Below are 22,117 nucleotides of genomic sequence, written 5' to 3'. Positions count from 1 at the left end.
CCATCCTTCCCTTCTTCCCATGCTCCTTTCCTTCCTTTCTTTGTTTCCTTACATCCTTTTTTTGCTTGATTCTTTCCTTTGCTTTACTTTCTTTGCCCCTTATTTTCCATTATCTAACATAAGCATCAATGGGGCAAAAGCAGATTGTTCTTCCTTCCTTTCTTTCCGTGCTTCCATCCTTCCTTATTTGCTTCTTTCTTTCCTCTACTGCTGCTTATGTTCCATTTTCTGCCTTTCTTTTTTGTTTCACTTTGTTCCTTTCTTTGCCTGTCTTTTTTACTTCCTTCGTTTCTTTGCTTACTTGCTTCCTTTCTTTTTTACTTTCTTCTTTCACAACTTTATTTTCCCCTTGTTATCCATTCCCTAAACCTAGACACCAATGGGACATACGCAGATTGTCCTTCCCTTTCTTTCTTTCTTGCTTCCCTGCTTTCTTTGCTTCCTTCCTTGTTTTTCTTTACTTACTACTTTCTTTTCCGCTTCTATTCCATTTCCTAAACTTAACTGTCAATGGGGTATGAAATCACACAAATAAGATTGTACTAATTAGCCACTAATATCAAATGCAAAATAGTTACAAATCAAGTGTATAAAATGCCCCTTCCAATTTAATAACTAACATTGTCTCCGTCTCTGTGAATTTTCAGAACAGCCTTGTCCAACTGTCAGAGCAGCATGAGTTTTGGAGGTGTGCTCTGGCTCATTGTTCTAATGAGGGTTGAGGTTCATACAGAATGTCTCTTTCTCTCATGTCCTAACGAAGGTTTGAGTTGGTGTGCTCTAAGAGGGTGTGAGTCTGGGTGGCCTGTGTGTGCTGCTAATGAATAGAGCATGAGTGAGAATGAAAGTTGAATGAATCTGGTCTCTATCACAGAGCAGGTCCCAGCTGAGACTGGCTGCTGCTGCTGCTGCTGCTTCATATTTCATATCAGACTAATGTGGGCCGCAGAAAGCCTGCCAGCATTACACTGTCATAGAGCTCACGTTATCTCTCTCTCTCTCTCTTTTTCTTCCCCCATGAGCCGTGGACTTTTTTAACCACTGCCCTCTTCATTGTCATCTTTTTCTTCTTCACCTCTATCTTTTAACATGTCTTATTTATCTTTTCTATCCATCCATCCATTCTTTGCTTCATTTCTTCAGTTTTTCTTTTCTTGTTTCTTTCCTTCCTTCCTTTTTTCCACTCATTTATTTTCTCCTTATTTATTTCCATCCATCAGCCCTCCAATCTTTGTTTCCTTCCTTCCTTATTTTCCTTCTTTGCTTGCTTGCTTCCTTCTGCTTTCCTCCCACCTTCCTTCCTTCACTTGTGTCCTTACTTTCTTCCTTCCTTTTTTCAGTTTCCTTCCTTTTTGTAAATGCTTGTTTCCTTTCTTGTTCTTCCTTCGTTTCTTCTTTCCTTCTTCTCCACTTCATTTACATTCTTCTGTCCCTCCCTCCATGCTTGTTCCTCTTCATTTTGTTATGATCCCCTTGCTGTCTTTCTGTTGTTTGTTCATTCTTTCATTCTTTGCTCCCTTTCATTCTTCTTTCTTTATTTCTTTCATATTCAAGGGATTCTGCTCAGATTCCGTTTGGGCAAGATTACTTTCTCATCCATCATTAAGGGGTTTTGCTAGCTTGTGATCAATACTGAGCCAATATTCTGGATCCTGGTGCTCATTATATTGCTGTATACACAGATCCTAGATGTAAGTACATCAGAGTTTGTTTGGACCAATAAAACTATTACAGGCCTTACACTTCACACATACACTCACACTCACGAATATATATCTACATTATCTACAGTGAAATACTAGTAAAATACGTACATTGAAAGTTTCATGCCACAAGAATGAGAGTGTAAGAGAGGTAAACAAATACATAAAGTAAAGAGCAAAAGTTCCTGTTTGCATAAGTGGGCCTTTTAATTTGAGTCTGTAATTCTGGCAGAAAAGCCTGTTACAAGGTCATTATAACGTTAAGAATATATTAAATTTTTTCTTTTGTCTTTTTACTATTATTATTTCTATGTGTCTATCTCTCCTCCCTCCCCTTGCTAATTTCCACACTTTTGTTTGATCTTTGTTGTCTCTTCCGAGCTAGCTTGTTAAATGCTCGCAGTGTTTGAGAGCTGAGAGCAGCCATCATTAAAAGTCACGCATGAATGACCGACATTACTTTCATTACTTTGAGGAAATCGTTCTCTGTCCTATCCCCAAGAGTTTAAATGTTATTTTATGTGTGTGTGCTTGGACTCAAGTGTGTATATGAGTGTGTGTGTGCATGAGAGGTGATGAGTAAATGGATCATTATGTGCTGCCCTCCGGGTCCATAAAATTCAGCTCATACCTTAAGCACCCCATAAACTAAGTCTGACAAACTGACAGTTTTAGTCATGTGACACCTCCAAAAATAAGTTTCTAAACTTGGTACGGTGCTATTTTGAGTGAACGTAATGAGATGGGAGAGAGATGAGAAAGCAATGAGCGAAAAGCCTTGATTAGAAAATAAAATTCTGAGATAAATCATCCGACCGTTTAGTCTTTGTTAGGTCCATCTGAGAGTCTTTAGCCCACATCAAAATGTTTGTTCTGCTGCTGACAGGTCCCTAATGCATGCCTCGTTTTGTAGGAAACCCAGTTTATCATCAACGGTGCCGATGAACGCCAACTATGTTATATCCAAGTACATTAAACAAAGTGCTCATGTTTTGCTCATGTCTGTTGTAAGCTATTAAGCTCTGCCCTATTAATAACTCTTCACTGCTAATGTTTGGCATAGAAGTGACAAAACACATCGTGATCATTTCAAAATATCAATTCCAACACCACAGCACATAATCGGCAGAGTGTGTCTGTGCAAATCACTGACCTGCAGCGATGGAGGCCAGGCGAACATAATCAAAGCCCCGCTCGACAGGCTCATATGGGTAATTCTCCACCAAGCTCAGCCCTGTAAACGCACACACAAACAAGGTTTTCCGTGGCTATGGTAACAGAATATTTTGTGTCAGTGAATTAATGAGAGCGTCACAGGTAAAAGTTCAGTTTGAAGTAATGCTTCTATAATGCTAAACTGGTTAGCATATTAAAACACAGCATCTAATTGGCATCCATTGAAGTGGTTTCCGGGGGCCGCGTGGGTGTGGGTATTAGAACTTGTAATTGCATCATTGTGCGAGCGAGCGAGTGCTTTGTGTGTCACAAAGAAAAATTATGAATATGGATTTGCTCACCGTGCAGCACGGACTGCTTGAGGCTCCAGTAGATGCTAAGACAGTTCTTCTCTCTCTTCATACCCCGTTTGCACTGGCATCGGTGCAGAGGGCTAGACAGCAGGGCCGTCACGGCGTTCTCGCAGTGGTTGCGCGCCCCCGGACCCAGTTTCACGCTTCCACCGCCAGCGACACACTGCCGCAGCGTTCTCAAGCGCGGACTGCACGCCTCGTCACTGGAGCACGAATCCCCTGCAGTCAGACAGTCCCACCGACCCCCGGACACCAGCACCCCTGCACAGAACACACAGATCTGTCAGGAACACTTTACAGTAAGGTCCCATTAGTTAGCGTTATAGTTGATATTCACATTTATATTTAGTCATTTAGCAGACGCTATAACAAGTGCTATAACAAGTCTCAATTAGCTTAACGCAGTACACATAGAAAGTTTTTTATTATTATTATATAATAAATAAAAAGAAAAGCAGATAGGATAGAATAGAAAAAGAATAGAGCAAGCTAATATTAGAGGCCTTTTTGTATAATTTAATAAAAAGAAAACAAATAAAATACAAAAAGATTCGAAAAGCTAGTGTTAGCTTTTTTTTTTTTTTTTAAAGAATAGAATTAGAAAAGAGAGTGCTAGAGTTAGAGGGTGAAATAAAGATGTAAGAAATGTGTTTTTAGCCGATTCTTGAAGATGGCTAGGGACTCAGCTGCTCTCATTGAGTTGTGCAGGTCATTCCACCAGCAGGGAACATTTAATTTAGCAGTCCGTGAAAGTGATTTTGTGCCTCTTTGGGATGGGACAATAAAGCGACGTTCACTTGCAGAACGTAAGCTACTAGAGGGTAAATAAATCTGAAGTAATGAATTTAGGTAAAGGGGTGCAGTGGTGGATTTATAGGCAAACATTAATGCTTTGAATTTTATGCGAGCAGCTATTTGGTAGCCAGCGCAACTTGATAAACAGAGGTGTGACATGCATTCTTTTCAGCTCATTAAAAATTAATCTTGCTGCCGCGTTCTGGATTAATTGTAAAGGTCTGATAGAACTGGCTGGAAGACCTGCCAAGAGAGCATTGCAATAGTCCAGCCTGGACAAAACAAGTGGCTGAACAAGGAGTTGTGAAGCATGTTCCGAAAGAAAGGGCCTGATCTTCTTGATGTTAAATAAAGCAAATCTGCAGGACAGGGCAGTTTTAGCAACGTGGTCTGAGAAAATCAGCTGATCATCAATCATAACTCCAAGATTTTTGGCTGTTTCAGAAGGAGTTATGGTTGATGTGCCTAACTGGATGGTGAAATTATGATGAAACGATGGGTTTGATGGAACCACAAGCAGCTCTGTGGTTCAAGCAGTTAACTATAAGTTACACTTATAGTTAATGCATTAAAAGCAAAGCTTCCCTAACCTTCAATTTGTTCCAAATCTGTATAAGTTTGTGTCTGCTGAACACAAAAGAAGATATTTTGAAGAATGTTGGTAACCAAACAATTGATGGTAGCCATTCACTTCAATAGTATAGAAAAAAAATACTATGAAAGTCAATGGCTACTATCAACTGGTTGGTTATCAACATTCTTCAAAATATCATGTGTTCAACAGAATAAATGATGACAGAATTTTCGTTTTTAGATGAACTATATGATCTCTTTAACTGACATTATTACACACACTTTTAAATGCTTGATTCTAATTTGTCAGTCTGTCATTCCCTGATAATGACATCATAAAAGGGTACGATTTTAAATCCGTTTCAAGTTTCAACTCAAATACTTATTTGGTGAAAAGCCTTGAGATGAGTGATATGACATTATCCCTTAAAATGTTTGTTATTTAATTTGTTTGGCCGTCTTGTATCAAAGCTGCTTGTTTCATTTATTTACATTTGGTAAGTAGCCATGTAATGTACATCAAGGTGGTGGTTTTTGTTGTAAAATAAACCCCTTCAAATGAATACAAAATCCCTCCAGTTTGTACCAGTGTTCAGATCACCCTTTTGGGGTTTGTTCTCTTATAACAACTGACTGGATCTACGTTGTCCCTTACTTAACTAACAACGAGAATTTCATTTGAAAAAGTACTTATTAATCGTTCACTATTAGGTCATGTTAGCTCATGTCTGTTAAATAATCTTAGATGCAATATTTGATTTTAATAATGCATTAGTTAACATTAAGATTATTAAACACTTTAGAAGTTTTTTTTTTATTGTTAGTTCATATAACCTAATGTAAACAAATAGAATTTTATTGCAAAGTGTTACTGATCTGACATTCATAAACGGCTATACAACATTTATTGCTGTAAACAAAAAGCAATATTATTGCTTGTTTATGTGGGCGACTAAAGGAATAATTTACATGTCTTAACCTATGTCAACCTCATCCACGTTCCCTGCCTTTTCACAGCCATGCCACTTGTTTTCAGGAGGTCAGCAAGCAGCAAAGTGTGGAGGAATGAATGACAAACAACCTGAGCGCCAGATTTGTTCATCAAAGGACAATTTCATCCTTCCTGAAAACTACCTGTATATAATCACATGCGACAAAGCAAAACAAAACTGTTCCGTTTTCTGATTAAAAAAAAGAAAATAGCCCCTATTTAAATTAGAAGTTAATGGCTGAGAATATTTTTGAAAGTCTGATTTCCCATTATGCACTGCTGTTTTATCTCAAGGGCAATAATTGCATCTCAACATCTGTTAAGCTGAAACACCCATGTGAATAACTTCAGAAGGTAAAAAATATTTTCAACAGCTGTCTATAAATTTCCCAACACAATGGATGTACTAGCTAACTCAGTCTTTGTTTAGCTTGCTAAGTGTTTGATGTATGCAGTAAATATCTTCTATTGCTGTTTGCATAATGAGATCTTAAATATCACGATCTCAGCACTGTTTAAAGGACCTGAATGCAATAATGGTCTCTGCCTCAGACGTCCCACCCACGGACAACCCACCATCTGTGCCCTGACCTTTTGGTGCACACAAAACTAGCAAGCATATTTTACAAGTTTGGGTTTTTCCAAGCCAGTCTGTGATTGAAGCTGCCCCAGGAGCTGCTGATATAGTTCTCAGCCGTCTTTCAGTCTGTCCTGTGTACCTCTGTAACTATCTGGTTTGGTTCAGCTACCAAATCGGACAGAAGGAAACTGCGATGGACTGTCAGGACTGCTGAGAAGATTATTGGTGTTCCAGTGCCCACCCTCCAAGACCTGTGCATCTCGAAACGGGCAGGAGGAATCACTTCAAACCACACACACAGGCCACTGCCTCTTTGAACCATTGCTACAAAGAACTGAGCACTAGCACATCCAAGCACAAGTTTTTTTTTCCCCCTCAGGCCATCTACCTCATGAACAATTAAAACAGCCTTATGGGTCTCCCCATAGTGCTGCATTTCTATTGTGAACAATGTCAATTCAACTCAAATATGTATTCAACTTCATGTACATATTCTATACCTGTACATCATTGTGAAAAAGTCATACAGTTTAACATACTTTAAAAAGAGTAACCATTATGGAAATAATATACTTTAAAAGAATATACTGAAGTGGCAACTGAATGTAATGTTTTCGGACACTTAATTGCAATTTAATGAAAATGCATTATAGTTTAAATCAAGGGAAGCCAACCCTGCTCCTGGAGAGCTACGTCCTGCAGAGTTCAGCTTCAACCCCAATCAAATACATCTGAACCCGTTAATCAAGATTTTCTGGGTCACTTGAAAATTACAGGCAGGTGGATTGAAACAAGGCTGGAACTAAAGTCTGCAGGTAGCAGAAGGTAGCCCTCCAGGACCAGGGTTGGCTACCCTTGATTTAAATTTATACTGAATGCAATTAGGTGAACTTTAGATCCACTTAGTAGGACATATTTATATGTAATTTCATAATTACTTATATTGTCTTTGAAATATGGTTAAAGTGTATGCCGAATGAAACAACAACGTTTGTGGTAAGCTGACATGTATTTTAATGCCATTTGTATTGAAACTTGTAGCATGTATTAAATATTTGTAAATATACATTTGCAATGAAGTTGCAAGTAAGACTTTTTTTTAATGTAGTAACCAATGCATTTATGAAATTAACAGTTGGATGTGCCTGAACATTCTTCAGTTAAACAAGGAGAAAAATGAAGTCATTGCATTTGGAAACAAAGAAAGTTCTCAAGGTGAATGCATACCTTGACTCTAGGGGTCAAACAACTAAAAATCAAGTCAAGAATTTTGGTGAAATTCTGGAGACAGACCTTATTTTCAGTAGTCATGTCAAAGCAGTAACTAAATCAGCATACTATCATTTCAATAACATTGCAAGAATTAGATGTTTTGTCTCCAGTCAAGACTTGGAGAAACTTGTTCATGTCTTTATCACCAGCAGGGTGGATTACTGTAATGGTCTCTTCAGTGGCCTTCCCAAGAAGACCATTAGACAACTGCAGCTCATCCAGAACACTACTGCCAAGATTCTGATTAGAACCAGAAATTCTGAGCATATCACACCAGTCCTCAGGTCCTTACACTGGTTTCCAATTACATTTAGGACTGATTTTAAAGTACTTTTACTCATTTATAAATCACTCAATGGCCCAGGACCTAAATACACTGTAGATATGCTCACTGAATATAAACCTAACAGACCACTCAGATCATTAGGATGGAGTCAGTTAGAAATACCAAGAGTTCACACAAAACAAGGGGAATCCACTTTTAGCTATTATGCTGCCCGCAGTTGTAACCAGCTTCCAGAAGAGATCAGATGTGCTAAAACACCAGCCTCATTTAAAACCAGACTCAAAACTCAACTGTTTAGCTGTGCATTTATTGAATGAGCGCTGTGTTACGTTCAAACTGATTGCACTGTATTTTACGTATAATAATTTTCTATTCTAAACTGCTTTAATTCATTTTAAATAATTTTTAAAGTCATTTTAATGCTTGTTTTTGCTGTTGTGATTATTATTAATGATTATTTTACTTTGAATTACCATTGTGAATTACCATTGTGTATGAAATGTGCTATCTTGTGGTTTTCCTGTTTCTTTCACCAAGAGACAAGATGAGACAAGAAGAGAGGAGATTTGACATGATGAGAGGAGAGAAGACAGAACGAGATGAGACGTGACGAGATGTGACAAGACAAGAAAAGACGGCGGAAGAGAAGAGATGAGACGAGAGAAGAGACAAGATGAGAAAAGACGAGATGAGACGATCTGTGTGGGAACCTTGCACATCATATAAGATATATTCCTAAATGAATCGAAGTGTGTTACCACAATAACTAATCTCATTGTGCATAAAAAGAGACTAATCCAGTGTGGAAGATGAACCTGCTCAATGGATTATGTGATAATCAGATTATTTCTTCATGAAATATTGTACTGGTATGGTTGAAGACTGACAAGCAGCCATTCTGAGAACCTTGCCGCAGTACAGCTGCTACATCAAAGCAGTGGTGCCCAAAGCAATTATGGGAAATCATCTAGTTTGTCACTCACATTGGTTCCAATACTTTACACCTCCCATCAGTGTGCTAAAATTAAACACCCACACACTTCAACAGAATACCTACATGGACACACAGAGATAAAAGACACAAGCGCTGCCGTAGAGATGGGGTGAGAGGCATTAACATCTGGTAATTAAGTTGATTAACTACAACAATAAAGGCTCTATATGTGTGTGTGAAAGAGAGGAAGTCTCTCTGGTAGAGGTTGAGAGGACGACCAGCGCTCTCAGATCTTGCACCCTTGGGTAAGAAACTCTCACAGCTCTCGCACACTTCCTCACAATTAGACCTGCATAGAGACCTTGTCGGCACAGAGATGTGCTAATGGTGCGGGTGTGCGAGGGAGAGAGAAAGTGAGCACTGTCCCCTAGAGAGATACGGATCTACAATCCTCAGAGATGCCATCACAGAGAACCTCCTCGATGTCACCCTTTATGTCCTCGATGTCCATAGACAATTCTAGACCCCATTTAGGAGGATTTCAGCCACACTGGTTTTAATCTAGCCACCTTAAAAATCTGTCATTATGTGATTTATTTTCCCTTTCTCAAAGCAGGGGTTGCTGTGAGCTATTTTAGGGTATTGAGCTCTAAATCCCTCAGCAAAAAAAAAAAAAACTTTAAAGTTCATTATCCATTGCTCTAGTAAGTGGCAGAACCATGTTACCAAATGCTGATACTTGTTGGCTTACCAGCCATTACCACTCTCTCACCTATTTTTAGAAAGTCCCAAGTTCATCCATTTTATGTTTATTGTTGCCCTTTTCTGTTTTGATAATAATGACTGTATTTAAATAATGACCAAGTTAGTACGAAGAAAAAAAATGTAGCATCCACTTATATGCTTTCTGTTACAACTACTGGGCAAATGTTGCGCCACCTAATTAATATTTATGAGCCAGGCTTATAATGTGGCCCTCTACAAACATTTTCAGCTCTGTCCTTCAAACCTTTATGTGCTGATATTAATCTCCTGATGATCGGTTGTGATTTTTTTTTTTACAATTTTCCATTTTGTAGTTGCAACTTCTTAAGTTTATATTTTTCTTGGTAAATGTTATGCTGGATATTGCAAAAAAAGTATTTTTGTCTTATTTTCAGTACAAAGTTCAGTACATAGTTCTTATATCTAGATATGTTTATTTGAAAAGTAAAATGACATTAGATAATAAGCTTTATTTTCTTATTAAATTGATAAAAAATCAGTTTATGCTTAAAATGAGAAAAATATCTGCCAATGGGGGGAAAAATTTACTTGTTTACCTTTTGAATTAAGTTATTTTTTCTCTACACCACTGGCATTTTTTTTTTTTTTTTACGTAAATTTAATTTTAAAATAAAAATATAAAAACTAGTGATATGTCACTTTGCATCTCAGATTAATGTATCCTGATTTAAAATGATTATTTATTTGTTCTGTAAAGCAAGAGAAAAATACAGAGTAATAATTTTACTTTTTATAGTGCAATTAATTTTAATGAGCCAGGTTGACAAGGTTATAGTGTCCCCCCTAAACATCCATTTTCATATTGTTCTATTTTAATAGGTTTTCTTTAAACGTTTTATTGTTGATTTTGCACCTGTGACCTGTTATATCTTATGTATCAAATTTGTATATCAGGATGAGACAGATCTCAAGATATATACCTATGAACTAACATCTGATAGTTTGATAGAGAGCTGAGATTGAAATCAAGAATCGTCTCTGTCTCTATGCCTCCCCGGCTCTCTTTTTGATTAGCGATGGTGTTTTTATGCTAAACAAGGGGAATTTGGTTTGGCTGGTTATTGATTGGATAAAGAAATCAAATGAAATGTAGAGGAGTTCATAATGATGGAGCGAGCGGAACAGAGGAATGCTGATGACTCTCTGCTGTGCTCTGAAGAGCCTAAAGAAACTGCTGTCAGATCAGATCTCACAGCAGGCCTCAGATGGATCAATCAAGAGTCCAGCCTTTAAATCCGAGTGACTCCCTATTGCATTCACTTGCCTGTGTAAATCCGGGAACGTGCACTGCGGGTCTTTCTCAGTCCAGTTTGATTTGTCTCATTGTGACTGAGTTGCGTCAGTCTCATAGCCTTGTCACCCTAGCCTTGAAACACTAATTGGAGTCGCACACCCCACCCCACCACCCCCAAATCTGTAATGATTGCTTTTGAATGAAACAGGACCAAACCATAGTGCTTCCACCCGCAGAGCTTAGAAGCACATTCAGTAACAGATTTTTGTTGTTATAATTAATCAATTATTGTTTAATTAGGAGTAATTTATCCCCATCTGTGGACCAACAAGTGGAACAAGCAGGTTTGCATGCTGACCTTACAAAACTTTAAAGTTGTATTTAATCAATTACTTTTAACAGACTCGTAATGAGGCAATTAACTCTATAAATGCAAATTACTAAGGCCTCTAAATATCAGCATGATCATAACTTTGCTGAATAACCTGTTGTACACAATCTACTACTTGTCTTCTGTAATCTCACTGATAATTTATACTTTTTTAGTAAGTAAAAGTCCTCTTAGTGTAATTGTAAAACGACCCTTTAGATTGTGGTACAGTACACTTCTTTTTGCTGTGAGTTTTTTATAGTAAATGTAAGAATAACTTTTATATACTGTAGATCAAGAACATTTACTGAATTGGAGCAACTTGGGTTTACTTAATTATAAAATCATGTTAAAATGCAAAAATCAGATATGATACATCAGGCTTTTGAGGAACAATTATTTGTACATCTCTCAATCATCGGTGTATTGCATTTCATTAAAATGTTTTGCCCCCAAAATAAAAACTACAAAGCTTTGATCATAAAACTAAGCACTGAAATATTATCTTACTAAGACAGATTATTATGAGATATAGAGTGACAATTGATGTTTATATGCATTTTATATTTGTAGTCTGATATACTGTAATAAAGACCATATTGATTTACATTACAAGCTATCATAATTTCATTTTACTTTGTGGCCATATAAATTATTAGCAACTGCACCAAATTGCATATTTTTTTGCTCACTCTGGGCCTCTGAACAAAACAGAGTGTTTTTCGTCTAAAAGTTTAATAAACTGTTCTATTTCAGAAAATTAGATTCTCCTGACTATGATTTCATATGTCAAGCATGTAGCCTGTATTATGGTACAGTAAGTGTATCTTATCTGAATTAAACAGCCAAGTGGATTTAGTTTTGCAAGGATGAGAAGTGCAGATAATTGTCAAGTATGTTGTTTTAGTTAACAAAATCCAATAATCAACTAAATTACCTAAGCTAAGAGTTCGAAAAGATGCCAGGTAAGCAGCCTGAATGCACAAGGACTCTATATTATTGAACTTCTGAAGAAAGGCCCAGAAAGATCAATGTAATAATGAAGAGCAAGATGAGGCCAGCATTACTGCACTAACACCATAACCAGCCAGGTAGAGTCCACCACGAGAGATCAGTCACCAACAGTGACTTTACTGTTGATTAAAAACTACACTTGCTACTACTGAGTCATCGAAGAGGTAGGAGGATAATGTTTATCGATGCAAGAAAGTTACTGAACCAGCGTTGCAGATAATGCCGATATTGAGAGATTCTGTTTAAAAGAGCGGCAGCTCCATATCCTAACAAGAGAGCTCATTATCGAGCCTTCGTCAGGGTCAGTGGTCTACGAGGAGTGTGTCGCTCATTAATGAATTATTTACTCCGGAGTTATTTGAAGAATAGGCAGATAGTGTCAAGAGAGTGGCTTATGTACTTTCCCCATTATAAGGACGTGTGGTTTCTCCTGTAATTTTTTTTTCCTTCTCAAAATCCTGAAGGTTGAAAGGAAGTGGACTGGATGCTTTTATGACCAGAGGCCAAGAATCTCTTAATGACTGCTGATCAGATCTCCGGGATGACCTGACAGTTGATTGGGAGGAGTATTGACAGACGGACTGACAGTGCTATTCTAATGGGAGAGCAGGTCAGTCTTCACAAAACATGTAGTCTGTGAAACCTGCATATGATGCGAACTGACATAGAGGAATACTACAACACAAAACGATGTGGGGAAATACATGTCAAAAGGAAAAGGAATCCTTTAAATGTTTAGTTTAAAACATGTGTGCCACATTCTTAGACGTAATATTTGTTTAATCATTTTGCATGTCCAAATCCATTCATTTTCCAAACTGCTTGTGCTATGTAGGGTCGTGGAGCTGGAGCCTAACAGTTTTTGGCCGTAGGCAGGGAATCACCCTGGAAGGATGGCCAGTCCATCACAAGGCTAACCAATTTTAACAGAACAGCTTTACTACTTTTTCCCCCAAGAAATAATTTATATTCTTGTTAGGCAATTTGCTTCTATTTATTACACACATGCTTATAGGATTTAGGGTTGTTCTGTTGTGGCATTTCATTTGTATTAAGAAATAATAATAAAATATTATGCCAAACCAGTTAAGGTTTTCTGTTCAAGAATTTTATTCTTAACATAAAACTGGAAAACACAGATTGTCTGATTTACTCAGTCTTATTATTTGTGGTCTACACATCTAAAATGCAATTTTCTTCTAAACTTGATTACTTTCAAACAACGTTATTCTCTAAAATGTGCAGCACACTAGATTAAGTTATGTAGGGTGAATGTGAACCAATCAAGTACTCACAAATGATTTTGGAAAATGCTGACATCACTGAAACTGTAGTTCCCAGCATGCTTTCGCAAGGGACTTAATGAAGAGAGTAAAAATGTTGAAATTAGGTATTATTTTAAGTGTTTTTGAGCAAGATGAGAGACTTGATAGTGTTGAATGTTTCATTATGTTGGGATTTAGAAGCATTTCAGTTACACTAGGTTGCCATTGTGGTGGTACATTGTCTTAAGCTAAGGACATATAAGGATGTTTAAGCTGCTTTACTGAAGGGACATTGTCACAACCACATGAACTTTGTTTGTGATTTCACTGTTCCTGCCAGTTTGTTTGTTGTTATGGTTTCTGATTTGAGCTCTTCGTTAAGTTCAGGTGTGTCTAATAAATTATACTCTTTTGGTCTGTGCAAGTTCCTGTCCGTTCAGTTCAATTTGTCTTGTCTTGAGACAATAACGTGTTGTCTCTGTGCTACTCTGTAAGTTGGATTGTCCTTTGTTGAATTACCTTAATGGATTAAAGAATTTGAAACCATCATCTTCTTCGTCACCATGTGTTTAAGTCAAAGTAGCTGTGACGGGCATATAATATTTAGCAGTTCTTAACTAGTACAGTCTTATAATTTAGTGATGAGATACCAAAAGAAGAAGATAAGAAATTGAATAAACGAATCTTGTCAGAGAGCTATCTAAAATCACTGAGACTACTTAATTGGAGCGTTTAAAAATAAATTCATTCCATTATGTTGGAGTTATGTTTGTGTAACTTAGTTGATCCATAGAATCACAGTGTACATGATTAAATTATGTAAATATAACACATTTTCTTTCGTTATAATATCAGTACAGCTGTATCACAGAGACATGTCTGACTTTACGCCACCCAAAAAAAAACAAATCAACTTAAAAATGAATTTCAATTAAAAAATTAAAAACATGCACATCATAGAATCGTAAAGACATTGTAAGCCTGAAGTGCATTTTTAATGTATCATATAATAAATTATTCGATCTGGACAAAGAATATAATTTCTTGTACGTCAAAAATACATTTTCAGATTTTTTCCCTTATTTTAAGCATACTACATTTTGTTAGGCTTATCCTAAAAGCAAGAAAACACATTTCAGGTGGTCAAGATATATATTTTTTAAGATATATTCTCTGAAAAAAATAATATGCAATTTTGCTTAGATATTTTTTTTTTCCTGGAGAACAAGATCAAAATACTGGTTAAGAAATAATTTTTGCAGTGTAATCTCACAAGGCTCCATATAAAGTGAGTGTGTATATGTGTCTGAGAATCCATACAGGGATGGAGAGTCCAATCTCCTGTGGCCACCCAGCAACTGAGCTGTTAAATAGGTCAACAATGTAGGTCAGGTGTCCTCTTAATACGAGCATGTCTGCGCTTCAAAATTCGGATACTACACCTGCCAGCCCAACTTCTTTCACGAAAAAGAATTGCAGTTTATTTTTCGTTACCATTGTTTTCCTGTCACATCCTTGCCGTGTCTGTGCGAGTAGGTGTCTACATGCGTGTGGGCATACTTTCACATCTGGGTGCGTGTACAAGTTTGTAGGTCCACATCTCAGGAGACCATGTCAGTTTTAGGAAGAATTGCACTGCCTGTCAGAAACTCAGACACATTCGCTCGCAAGCTCTATTTACACAGATAGACAAAGTACGGATGAATCTGTCATAAAGCTGTGTTCCATCATCCCCCCTTCTCTGCATCAGGTTCAGACAGGAAATGCAACATCCCAAACACTGGGAAAGCAGCAATTAGCTCCGTCTGATGGGCACTGCTGGGATTCTTAAACACAGGCTCAGAACAGCCTCGATAGATCTTTTCAAGGTAACATGCTTGTTTGCAGGTGTGTATGTTTGCATTCCCGTGCGTGCTCGGAGTGATTATTTTTCAGTCTGAAGAATGAGGCCTGCCAGAAGCGGAAGAGAAAACAGTTATGTTGAAATGACACATACTGCAAATTGCAATCATCTTTTCTATCATGTCTCCAAAGCAGATGTTTGAAAGCAGAAGCAACATCCTCAAGAAGAAAAAGAGCATGGAGTGAAAAAGGGCTGGTGAGGAGCAGAGGACACACACAGATCTGGATTTAAATGGAACCGTTCCTCTGCTTCACTGCTTTTAAGAAAGAAAAGATCAGGCTCTTTACGGTGTCTCCACACACACACTAAGGAGGTGTGTGTGTGTGTGTGTGTGTTCGTGTGTGTGTGTGTGTGTGTGTATGTGTGTGCGCATGTAAATAAAATGGCATATTAAAGGTTTTATCAGTGCCACAGCTCAGTGCCACAACGGACATGGCTGAGATGCTTCATTCACGGTGTGAAAAGGGTTTAACTCAGCTTGCTCGCTAAGCCTCCTCCACGTCTCAAAATGCACACACACACACACACACACACACACACACACGCACACACAAATAAACAAGGCTCATTGTGTGAGAGCTGAATATAAATCAATGTGCTCAGACTGTGAAGATATGTGTTGTGTTAATGGTGCTGTGGGGCAGATTAGATTACATCAGGTTTCGCTTAACCTGATCAGAATGGCTGTTTCATATGAGATGTGTGTGTAATTACTCAAGATCACACACATTTTTTTGCCATTTTTTTTTCTTTGTTTAAAATTTGATTTAAGGTACTGTTGAGAGCAAAACGTGCTAAAATAGGATAAAATCAAAGAAAATCGCCTTATTACTGGGTATTTCTTGCAACAGAAAGCCTTCTTGCAACAGAAATGTGCACAAAGCAAATAGGAAGAGAACTGATAGTATCTAAATGAGGAAGTAATAGTACATAATGTGGGCCACTCTGAGACTGCAATCATTGTTGTTTTGATAGTATTTTCCAGTCTTATCTAATCCATATAATGTCTTTAGAATGACTTACAATGACTTATTACAGCAAATATATTATGATGATCATGATCAAAAGCAGTGGTCACAGTTAATGGCTCTAAAGCAGTGATTCCCACACACACACACACACACAGGGGAACTTCGAAATATTTTGATTTCAAATATTTTTGTCATCTTGTTTGGATGAAATTAAACACTAGAGTTTTAGGTTGCTAAGATTTTTTTTTTTTACATAAGATAAACAAGATTTTCAGCCTCATTTAGTGTAACATTCAGAAATCATTCTAATATGCTCATTTTCTGCTCAAGAAACATTTCTTCTTCTTATTATTATATTATTAGAAATAGAAAATTCAGAAGAACAGCATGTAAAATTGAAATCTTTTGCAACATTATACAGTCACTTTTGATTAATTTAATACATAATAAATGCAGTTGTAAAATAAAGGATTCTGTTATTATCAGCTTCAGTTTGAATTGAAAAATCTAGTGAGTCTGAATGGTGAGTCTTTTCACCAACCGTATTAACTGATTGTGAATCAATGTATAATAATGGCTGTTTAAATAATATTAGTGTAAATAATATGCAGTGTAATATGAGCTTAAAGGAACATATTTCACGTTAATGTACCTTTAATGCAAAACAAAAGTTTGGAAAATCTGCTCTAAACATTTATTGAGGTGTCTCATCTTGCCTCTGATGAGCAGTGGCGGAGCCAGGATATTTTCATAGGGGTGGCCAGCAACCAGCCTGTGGTGGCACAGATATCTTCATGATTTCAATATAAAAATAGTGCCTAAAATACAGCTGAATACAATTAATTTCTACTTAACTGTAATTGAGATATTTGTGAATTATTATATCAAGTAATAATGAGTGAATATGACAATTGTTTGTATTATTCCTCACCTCCTGGTATTTTAATAAAGGGGCTCACTATAGCTTTATTGCTCTGTCAGTTTGGTTCTGGTTCTCAAACCCCCCAAAAACTTGTTCTGTAACATTACATACTCATGGATGAGACATGCAGTTAGTGACAAGAATGTGAAAAAGGCTGGAAAACAACAGCACATAAATGCCAGAATGTAAAATGAGTTATTTTATGCATTTAAATGGTTTCATTTTCGTTTGTACTTTTAAAATTAATGAAAAAATAGCCCGTATTTTCTAGTATAAGTGCACTGTGCTCACATTTACTTGTGCATTAAATTACAAATTAAAATACATTTCAGCTTGCACCTTATTGTGATCTGGAATTGCATGATAGCCTATATTTTAGTATGCATTTGAGAGACGTTCTGAAATGTAATGCATACATGCATGCACAGTTTGCAGCTTTAATCGCCTTTTTGGTAATTTCATGACTTAACTGACGACAGAACTACGACGTATGCTCATAGTTTCTCGTGCGCTGAGGCAAAGCTGAAGTGCGCGTCTGAAAAGTCTCCCGTTTGATGTGGATGCAAAAACAAATACACCGGTTCCGCGTCTTAATAAATGCTTTTCTTGTCAAGAAAAAGGGGACAAAAACTGCAGTTTTGAGCAGGGTAGCCAAAGGGGTGTCCAAGCTTAGATCAGTGGTGGCCACGGCCACACCTGGCCAGCCCCTGGCTCCCCTGCTGATGAGTAATATTCACCACTGTGATTTGGGTGTCGCACCAGTTTGAACTCATGTGAGTCAGCGATGTGGAAAACATTTAAATTAATTTGTGAGTAGTAAGTCTGAGGTTCATCACATACATTTTTTTTAATCTCTCAGACAGGAGTATTCCTCTCGACGTCTCTCCCGGCAGCTTTGAGCCATGTACTCGCTCTCCACCATCTCACATTGCTTCTGGCAGGTGTCTTCCTTTGTATGGCAGGCCATGGTATTCATATTTCATATTACACTCGGTTTGTAATTTCTTTTCCTTCCCACTTCATTTTGCTCAGTGCGTGATTCAGTCTCTTTAGCCCCATATGCTGCCCTCTGGATTATAAAATGAAAATGCATAACGGAAGTATTGAATTTAGGCAAACTATGTCAGTCTGTTTTTCGCACTCTTTCAATATCTCTCGCTCTCTGTCTCTAGCTGTCAAATATGGATGCTGGCAATCTCTCTGCCGCTCTGAGGACACCCACAGAGACAGAAGCTGATTCCTGTCTCTGGCATTGCTGTGGAAGCAGGTTTCTGTGTGCGTGTCTGAGAAAGATACACAAACCGATGTGTGTACAGACAGACCAATGTCCTTGTAATGTCGTCCTACTCTAAGAGTAAAACGGCACTATATCTAACTAATATGTCCAACTTAACTGCCACATTTCTGTCAATGTTGTGGGTCTTTATTGTTGTTGTGAAGAAAATGAGACCGCTTAACCAAATCCAGAGAATGAGTCACAGCGGGTGTTTTAACGGATTCAAGTGTGTTAAAACTGAAATTGCAGTGATTTAAATAACCTCACAGAGTTGTTCGTTTGTGTCAAAGCTGTGGCCCAGTGGGCAATTCTTTCATGACACATAAATAGAGCTGTTGTGTTTGAATTTCCTGATCCTTACGCTTTCCTAATTAGGTTTGCACTACAGTTAAATAGATTCTATTATTATTTACTCCTTTGTTCCAAACATGTATGACTTTTTCTTCTTCTGTGGAACATGAATGTGGAACATAATATTTCGCAAAATGTCTGTGTATTTTTTGTCTGTTACATGGAAGTCAATAGCCCTATTTGGAAGGGCCTAGTTTTCTAAACAATTCTTATCACAAGTCTATATTTATGTTCCTTTTCAGATGGGACTAACATCTACAAAGGCAGGGGTGTGTGTTTTCTAGATGTGGCCATTGCAGAAAGCCATGCAAAAAGTTTCCATGCTTTGCTCTCCTTAATGAATTTCATTATATTACTTTTTCATCGGATGCAGTCTATATTGAAAGGTGCGGTGTGCAAATGGTAGCTCAGGTTAGTCAAAAACAAAGCGCTGGGATAATGTACAATCAGCAATCACAGACATTGACATTCAGGATTACATTTCTCAGTGGACCATTGAGTTTGTTGAAAAATAGTTGGTAATTTGCTATGGAATTTTTATAGAGGTGAGGAAAAACAGACTTTTAATCTTTAGGGACAGGTTAATCTTTAGCCCAATTTGGACGGTAATTGTTTCTCATGGGGACATCTGTACAAATACATTTGCATTGATAAATTTTATTCTCTGTGGAAAATAAATTATACCAAACCTGGAACTATATGCTTCTTACTTGGTCAGTCACATGGTCAGAATGATGAATTGAATAATGGGGGTGGGAGGGATCTTATGTATGTATGTATTTATCTATCATTCAAATATCATACTTAATAATAGGAACATTGATGCACTATGATTTAAATGAGTGTATGTCTTTTATCTCTGAAAATGACTGAAGCAATATCTTATGCACAAGGCAAACATTTAACTATTTGGTTAGTTATAACAATTTCCAATATTTCTGTAGTAAAAGTGTATGTACCATGCAAACAGTTAGTGTACGGTGCTTAGCAGTTTTCAAAAAGGATTTACAAAACAACTTTTGGATTGACCCCTTCTTGTAAAGTCAGAGATGTGGATTTGGATGACATTTGTGAAAAAAAGACAATAATTTGACCAAGATTTTCAGGTGGGTGGAGGGAGAATAACACTGACATTCTGGATTCAATGACACACAAAAAAAGAGAAAGAAATCAGAAACTAACCCCTGTGACTAACACCCGCTGTGACTCTCTGGACTCTCTGGATTTGGTTAAGCGGTCTCATTTTCTTCACAACAACAATAAAGACACACAACATTGACAGAAATGTGGCAGTTAAGTTGGACATATTAGTTAGATATAGTGCCGTTTTACTCTTAGAGTAGGACGACATTACAACAAGGACATTGGTCTGTCTGTACACACATCGGTTTGTGTATCTTTCTCAGACACGCACACAGAAACCTGCTTCCACAGCAATGCCAGAGACAGGAATCAGCTTCTGTCTCTGTGGGTGTCCTCAGAGCGGCAGAGAGATTGCCAGCATCCATATTTGACAGCTAGAGACAGAGAGCGAGAGATATTGAAAGAGTGCGAAAAACAGACTGACATAGTTTGCCTAAATTCAATATTTCCGTTATGCATTTTCATTTTATAATCCAGAGGGCAGCATATGGGGCTAAAGAGACTGAATCACGCACTGAGCAAAATGAAGTGGGAAGGAAAAGAAATTACAAACCGAGTGTAATATGAAATATGAATACCATGGCCTGCCATACAAAGGAAGCCACCTGCCAGAAGCAATGTGAGATGGTGGAGAGCGAGTACATGGCTCAAAGCTGCCGGGAGAGACGTCGAGAGGAATACTCCTGTCTGAGAGATTAAAAAAAATGTATGTGATGAACCTCAGACTTACTACTCACAAATTAATTTAAATGTTTTCCACATCGCTGACCCACATGAGTTCAAACTGGTGCGACACCCAAATCACAGTGGTTAATATTACTCATCAGCAGGGGAGCCAGGGGCTGGCCAGGTGTGGCCGTGGCCACCACTGATCTAAGCTTGGACACCCCTTTGGCTACCCTGCTCAAAACTGCAGTTTTTGTCCCCTTTTTCTTGACAAGAAATGCATTTATTAAGACGCGGAACCAGTGTTTTTTTTTTTGCATCCACATCAAACGGGAAACTTTTCAGACGCACACTTCAGCTTTGCCTCAGCGCACAAGAAACTATGAGCATACGTCGTAGTTCTGTCGTCAGTTAAGTCATGAAATTACCAAAAAGGCGATTAAAGCTGCAAACTGTGCATGCATGTATGCATTACATTTCAGAACGTCTCTCAAATGCATACTAAAATATAGGCTATCATGCAATTCCAGATCACAATAAGGTGCAAGCTGAAATTGGCTGTGTGCTCAGCCCGCTGCTCTTCACACTGCTGACCCACGACTGCACTGCCAAGTTCAGCTCCAACCACATCATCAAGTTTGCTGATGGCACAACAGTAGTAGGTCTCATCAGCAACAACGATGAAACGCACTACAGAGAGGAAGTGGCACAGCTGGCTGAATGGTGTGACACTAACAATCTGTCCCTCAATGTGGGGAAGACAAAGGAGGTTGTGATGGACTTCAGGAGAAACTCCGTTGACCACCCCCCACTGACCATCGACAGCTCGACTGTGGAGGGAGTCAGCAGCACTAAATTCCTGGGGGATCACAGAGGATCTCACCTGGACCACCAACACCATGTCACTCTCCAAAAAGGCACAACAGCGCCTACACATTCTCCGGCAGCTGAAAAGAGCAAGTCTCCCTCCACCCATCCTCACCACATTCTACAGAGGCACCATTGAGAGTGTGCTGACCAGCTGCATCACTGTCTGGTACGGGAACTGCAGTGCTGCTGACCGCAAGACCCTCCAGCGGACAGTGAACACAGCTGCAAAGATCATCGGTGCCCCTCTCCCCTCCATCCTGGACATCTTCCTTACACGATGCTCCAGCAAAACCAACAGCATCGTGAAGGACGCCACCCATCCCTACCACAGTCTCTTCCAGCTCCTACCATCAGAAAGAGGGTACCGGAGCATCAGAGCCCGCTCTGCCAGACTGCTCAACAGCTTTTTCCCCCAGGCTGTGAGAGCCCTGAACTCAAACCACCCCGCCCCCCTCTGAAACCCCATACAAACCCCTACCTCCTGAAACATGGACCACCCCCCACCCCAAACCTTACCACACCAAAGAAAAAACTGTATGGAACATGTGCAATTCGAAGTGTGCTACACACAGGTGAGTGGGCCTGTACAAACCCCCTAGTAACACACTCTCCTCTATGTGCACTAGACACTTTACACACACTGCTGCGTGTACACAATCCCACAAAGACTCAGCAATATATGT

The 22,117-nt window shown here is 38.3% G+C and overlaps 1 protein-coding gene across 1 annotated transcript in view; it reads right to left on the bottom strand.

Moving 5' to 3' along the window:
• Positions 1 to 22,117, bottom strand: part of LOC306884073 (GDNF family receptor alpha-4-like) — a 115,665-nt gene that overhangs the window by 15,371 nt on the left and 78,177 nt on the right. The window contains exons 2-3 of the mRNA XM_079439725.1: positions 3,221 to 3,493; positions 2,857 to 2,937 (exon numbers count right to left, since the gene is read on the bottom strand). Coding sequence (XP_079295851.1) covers positions 2,857 to 2,937; positions 3,221 to 3,493 — 354 coding nt within the window. The remainder of the gene's footprint in view (positions 1 to 2,856; positions 2,938 to 3,220; positions 3,494 to 22,117) is intronic.

This window comes from Barbus barbus (genome assembly GCF_936440315.1).
Source record: "Barbus barbus genome assembly, chromosome: 18".
NCBI lineage: Eukaryota > Metazoa > Chordata > Actinopteri > Cypriniformes > Cyprinidae > Barbus > Barbus barbus.
Note: the sequence above shows the minus strand (reverse complement) of the source record. Positions and strands in the feature narration are given on the sequence as shown.